This window comes from Hevea brasiliensis, chromosome 18 (genome assembly GCF_030052815.1).
Source record: "Hevea brasiliensis isolate MT/VB/25A 57/8 chromosome 18, ASM3005281v1, whole genome shotgun sequence".
NCBI lineage: Eukaryota > Viridiplantae > Streptophyta > Magnoliopsida > Malpighiales > Euphorbiaceae > Hevea > Hevea brasiliensis.
In genome coordinates, this window is record NC_079510.1 from 2,503,264 (window position 1) to 2,509,538 (window position 6,275).

Below are 6,275 nucleotides of genomic sequence, written 5' to 3' on the forward strand. Positions count from 1 at the left end.
TATTACTAATTTTGGAAATAATTGAATTGACATTTTGAGTTGTGAAATATTGATTTGAATTATGGAGTTGGGAGAAATTGTGTTAGAGTTGAATTTGGTGGTTGATTTTGGTTGAAATGTTATATTGGAAGTGTTTTTAACAGGTAAAATTTTTCGGTTTTCTCAAATATAGCGGACACTTTGCCAAAATTTTCCTAAAATTTGCAGAAAAATGGAAATGGACAGAAATTTTACATGACTTTTAAACCTTAATTAAATGTTTTAAGGTCCTACCAAAAACGCCCACCACTTCCAAAAAGTAAGAAATTAGTTTTAAAATATCTTATGGTATATTTAATGGATTATCGGTAGGCGAAGTATAATAATTCATTAGGTATACTACGGGATCATGTTATGCCTTACAGAGGGGTAAGGTGTGACACTATTATTATCAATAATAAATTCATCATTCTAGTTATATTCAAGAACACCCTCATTATATAATTATTTACAGTGAATATATTAGTTAATCCTTTTTATTCTCATTTAGATATAACTTAATATATTTACTACTTTAACTATATTATTCAGTTACAAGGGCAAAATCCTCTCACCAATCTTCAATAATTCATTTTTCTTGAATTTTATGCCTTTTATCCATCTAAGCCAAAAGCTCTCTCCCTCCCTCGACGAGATTGTAATAAGCAAGAGCTACCCCTCTCAATGAACAAGAGTTATAACCTCTTCACAATACTTCTATTTATTGTGTTAACTCTTTCAATTATAATTTAATTAAGAATCTACTTAATTTAAAAATAACAGTAAAATAAGAGTTTTATTTTATATAAGAAATATTTCTCCATTCTATTTAGAAATATTTCTTCTACTTAAATTAAGAAAATATGTCTTCCAAATCCACTAAAATTTTGAATCTCAACTATAACACAACTATTTGCATTTCAACTGTGGTAAATACTCTACAGTCAAGTAGAAATTATAAAATTTACAACCCTGGAAATATTGGTATTTTAGAAACATTCTGCAAAAATAAATATTTACTTATAAATAAGTGTAAAATAAGAAAAATGAACACATTTATTTTACTTATCAATAATTCATTCAATAGATTTTAAAAAAGCTGGAAATCAGGACACTTGTTTTCATCTTGGCAAGCAATCACTCGATGAACTTAAATTCTACATTGCACCCCACCCCACTTGAATTTTAGAATTATACAAAGTGGGTTTATAGAGTGAAGTTGAACCTTGATGGAAATATGTTCAAGGCAAGGTTGGTGGTTAAAACTTAAAAGATATGCTCAGCTACTTGGGATTCGCTATGATAACACATTTGCTCCAGTGGCTAGACATGGTACTATGAGATTGCTGAAGGGAACTAAAGGAATTCAAGATTGGTGAAGATGGTGTTCCAAGGTATGGGAAGAGAATCTGCGTGCTAAAAATGGATTGAATAAGGCTCACCTATCAACTTACATTGTGCGTCCTGATTTTATCAACACGTATAATAACCTAAAAGAGGCGTACTAGCGGAAGGGGATGAAGAGAGATGTAATGGAATTTTTGTCCAATGCTTAGCTTGTTTGCAAACACCAAAGACCGACTGCATTATTATGATGGAGAAGCTTCCATTGATAGGATCAAGACTGGCCTTCAAGGGCAAAAGAGCTATGCAGAGTTAGGAAATACTATATCGATATGTATTTTGATCTTAAAATTTTTAGAAATATTATGGATAAATTATTTTGAATTCCTTCATTCCCCTTCTTGCACATCTTCCTTCATCTCTTTAGGTTCCTTCTCCTTGCCATCTTTCTTTTAGCATTAACCTCACCACTCCATGCACTAATAGAACTCCAGATTCTCCCAAGAACAGTCATACTCCACTACCCAACAACTCATGCAACTCTCTCACTTATAACTTCTACATTAGCCTTATCAAGTTGATACTAAATACTATAATTATAATCCTCTAATAATTCTACCCCTGCGTTCAGATTGAATTAATAGTCAAGTTTAGGTCAAAAAATACCACCTCTACTGTAGCCTCGCTACCAGGGCTGACGGAGGACTCTCCAACATAATCTAGATCCCAAAATATCAGAGAATTGTTGAAAACAAATAATTGCCAATTCCCAAATTTTGAAAAAATGTAGAAATTGAAGAACTTGGTATGCGAAAACAGAATGAATGATTTAAGTAGGATAGGAACAATAATGTAATAACTTCAATAAATAAACATCTAAAGCAAACTATTCTTATATAATAGAAAATCATATCTGCAATGGAAACTTTAACATAGCAAATTAGGTAGATTGTACTATTGTCTAAAGTTAAAGATTTCTTCGCCCAAGCTGCAATGCAAACTGATCAACAGCCACCACAGCATGAGATGCTGCACCAATTGAGCCATCATACCTGTCAATGCAAGTGAATTCAATCTTTCCAGCATGTCAAATCCTTTAGCCTCTATTAGGAAGAAAGAGGGAAATGGAGGGAGAGGGGAAATGGGGAGAAAATGAAGGGAAATTGAGATTTGGGGCCTACATAATAAGAAACAATTTTATGGTTCCTTATCCCATTTTCTCTTCTCTCCATTTTCCCATCTCTCCCAAACAGAGACTTAGATCCTTAAACAATACAAATGCTTCAATCGGTATAACAACCCATAGCTGAACATGTATACAATGCAAAAATGAACACGTTAACACAAGTATGGTAAAAGGCTTACAATGCAACCAAGAGGAATGCTGCTGTCTGCATGACAATAGCACCTTCACCAGTTGGTTTTGATGTATTTACACACCTTGCAGAGAACCAATTCTGATGAATTGAAGTAACCACATCTGCCACCCAATTTAGCCATTGTAAGACAGTAATCACATAATGGACAAAAAAAATGTAAAAATTATGTTGTAGGAGCCACAATTACTAGGAAATGTTATGTGCACAAAGTGCAAGGCATGGATTAAAATGGACATTAAGAAATTCAATTTACATATTTTATGACTCTAGCAACCTGCAATGAGTTGCACAACATAATACACAATCCAACTTAGAGTGACATCGCTAATATCCCCTAATATTGTTTGTTTGACAAAAACAAAGAGATCAAAAGATCAACTATTGGGCTTAATATTTGGCTAGACAACATGGAAAAGGTAAATTAACTTCACAAATAAATAAATACGCAGTATAATTTAGCTATATATCACTAAAACCAGAATCAAATAAGTTCATAGCCAAAAACAAAATCTAACCTCAACCATCCAGAAAAACATGATTAAAGAGCACAGAGACAAATAGCCCCAATTTTAGATCTGTTAGAGTAGTGTAGCCACAGTAAGAGATAAGCCACAACTGTGGCTCTTGTAAATCACATAACCAACATCCTTCTCTTGTCTAGCCTGCACTAGTCAATGTTCCTTGATCAAAGCACAGATCTTTCCAACTACAACTTCACAAATAATATTTCTCTCAACATTGGTCTCCATTCTTTAAACTAGTTCCCCATTAAGAAAATCTTCCACATGAATAAAACCAAGAAGTAGGTTATAAACATTAACTTGAATAAAAGAATAACACATTTTTCTAATAAAGAAAGACTAATACACTTTTAAGTTAAAACAATGTTCTCAATCGAGAAAAACTTGTTTGCAAAAATAAGCAGCTTTTGAATTAGAATAAACTCCGCTTGTTGTCAATATTAACACATTTACCCTACATTCATTTTGGCTGGAGCAATTATAACACTTCAACTAGCTAAATGAAATTTTGCTTCTCATATTATTGTATTTAATTTAATATGACTATCAAACATTAGATAAAAAGTTGCAGAAGAACTTACATTGATTTGGCCCAATAATAAAGCTCTCAGTTTGGAGTTTGTTGTGTTTGATGAAATCAATGAATTGACTCAGTTCAATAGGATTGACTTTTATCCCTTCTTGTTCTGCACTAAAAGCACCCAAATCAAACCTCTCCAGCACTTCTAATAGAAGTTTTTTAACACTGCCCATCTAAGATATGTTTCTTGCAACACATGTAAGATGACTTTTGTCTCTCCAACATTAGAAAACCATGGATTTCAGAAATGGCCATCAATAGAAATCAGTTTTAAAGAGGTGAAGTGGAATACATAACATTTAAAGTTTACTTTTCTTCAGTTCCATAATTAATTTAAATTTTACATAGTATTCAGCATGTTTCCCACAATAGCATTTTGCTTTTCTTCTTTTTTTTTTTCTGCCTTATATTTTACAACAGAAACCATTTATTGCACCTTAAAGGAAACTTTATTTTTCTTTTTTTTTTTTCTCTTTTAATATCCCAATATCTTACATTTTCACTCTAAATGTGTGAAGAGTATAATAGCACTTCTAATTTTTCTTTTTCCCCACATTTTTTTCTCTCCCTTTAGTTATATCATTCTCCTCCCTTTCTTTCCCTACCCACTTTTTACCCAAACAAGCTGTAAAATTAATGTTAGATTTAAAAGAAAAGGAAGAAGATCGAAAACAAAAAGCATTGGCTGTCATGATTTTTTATTCAGAGTGAATAAACAGAAAGCCAGAAAACAAACAAAAGGGAAAGAATATACAAGTTTCAGACGGCAAATAAAATATAGAAAGAAGAGCACGATTTTCACTTACATGGTAGACAATAACCGTGATGGTCCAGAGGGGTCATAGTTAATAAGCAAAGCTGCCTTCAATGGTTTGCCTAATAAGTTGCAATAAACAAAATCTGTAAATGTATGAGTTATACATATAGCAATTGAAAAGGGTATGTTACCAGAGGAACCAATGCTGTGGGAAGCCCACTTCTCCCAAGTTTTGTGTGCAAAACCCCAATCCATTCCACCAAAAATCCTAATCAACCATTGCAAAAATTTCAAATTTAGACATAAACAAAACACATTCTCTTTGCTTTGGTCACTACAAGAGAGGGGAAATGACAGAAAAGAAAATCACAAGTCAAGTATAATATAAATACATTGTCAAAGATTTTGAGTATCCATAATCAGATTCTATCCATAGTCAGCTTCCCAAATAACATGCTTGTACCACAATCCCAATCATGAAGTAGCCCTTTCCAAATGTAAACTTGAATTACTTCTCATAGATTTGAATCAAATGAAGTTTATTAAGTTCAAGATTACACATAACAATTTTTAAAAAATAAACTTTATCCTTGCACTTTAAACCACATAATTAGATTCATTACACTCAAAATTAGCTGAATTACCTAAGGAACAGTGAAGCAGTTGCTCAAGTCTTGTATTTTGATTCCGAAATGTGAATTAGCTTCTAAAGAAAACCAGAAAATTGCAGGAAAACACTTGGAAATAAAGCAATTAAGACCAAGATCAAAGACGACCGAGCAGAGATGGTATTTCGATTGGATGAAGGCTATGGAACGTGCCGGAAAAATGATTGCTGCGGTGGCTGTGACTGTGGTTATTATTATATTATTATTTTGGTGGCGTAGAAACGCAATGTGAGAGCAGATCTCGGTTGCAGACAATTATAGTGCTTGATCCGACGGTTGGTGTTCAAAACCCTAAACTGGGCGGCTGCGATTTATCTTATTTGCATCGTTTCAATTTTAGTTTCAACAAGCGAGATTTGAGCAATTGAACTAGTTTACGATAGAGATTAATGGAATATATATATATATATATATATATATATATATATATATATATATATATATATATATATGGTTGAAAACTGGTTTGAAAAAATTGATAAGATCTTCTATTCTACCGTTTATTCTATGGGGCTCGAATTTTAATAATATTGATTTGAGTAGTGTATGATTGAATTTGTAAATTTTTAATTAATTATAAAAATATTTATAATTTTTATATTTTTTATTTTAAATAAAATAAAATTTAAATATTTTATAAAATTATTAAATTTTTAAAATATAAATTATTAATAAAAAATAATTTTTATGTAAATTATTAATTAAATATATAAAATTAAATGAGTTCAGACATTTTCAAATAATAATAATTAGATTCGGATAAAGTGATTTTCGTAAATATTTCATTATTATCACTACTATTTTAAAATTAATTCTAACGAGTTTTGCCGCATCAAAAATCTCAAATTTACCTTTTTTATAGTTGTATCCTAATTTTTGTCAAATAAATATATATTAAATTTTAAACTTCACTAAAATTGAATTTCACCATTATTTACCTTATTAAATATTAATAAAAGTGACTCATAGCAATTCTAATCCCTCAATTCTATAATAATTAAACCTAAT

At 31.1% G+C, this 6,275-nt stretch overlaps 1 protein-coding gene across 2 annotated transcripts; it reads right to left on the minus strand.

Annotated features, from left to right (window-relative positions):
- Window positions 1-2,170: 2,170 nt before the first annotated feature.
- On the minus strand, window positions 2,171-5,548 carry LOC110640651 (uncharacterized). Of its 2 annotated transcripts, XM_021792053.2 has the most exons (6): window positions 5,244-5,544; window positions 4,791-4,867; window positions 4,649-4,718; window positions 3,844-3,953; window positions 2,728-2,842; window positions 2,171-2,414 (listed from the first exon to the last, which is right to left on the minus strand). In XM_021792053.2, exons 2-6 carry the CDS (start codon window positions 4,852-4,854, stop codon window positions 2,330-2,332), a joined length of 444 nt encoding a protein of 147 aa, XP_021647745.2. In that variant the 5' UTR covers window positions 4,855-4,867; window positions 5,244-5,544; the 3' UTR covers window positions 2,171-2,329. The 2 variants fall into 2 exon arrangements, with proteins under 2 accessions (XP_021647745.2, XP_021647727.2); XM_021792035.2 differs by having other exon boundaries at window positions 4,649-4,867; window positions 5,244-5,548.
- Window positions 5,549-6,275: the final 727 nt, after the last annotated feature.

Excerpts from the sequence above, each read along its gene's own strand:
- LOC110640651 (XM_021792035.2), bottom strand. The coding sequence starts at position 4,854 with ATGGATTGGGGTTTTGCACACAAAACTTGGGAGAAGTGGGCTTCCCAC. Across the intron at positions 2,843-3,843 it reads TATTATTGGGCCAAATCAAT|ATGTGGTTACTTCAATTCAT; the intron begins GTAAGTTCTTCT and ends ATTGGGTGGCAG. Across the intron at positions 2,415-2,727 it reads GCATTCCTCTTGGTTGCATT|GTATGATGGCTCAATTGGTG; the intron begins GTAAGCCTTTTA and ends TTGCATTGACAG.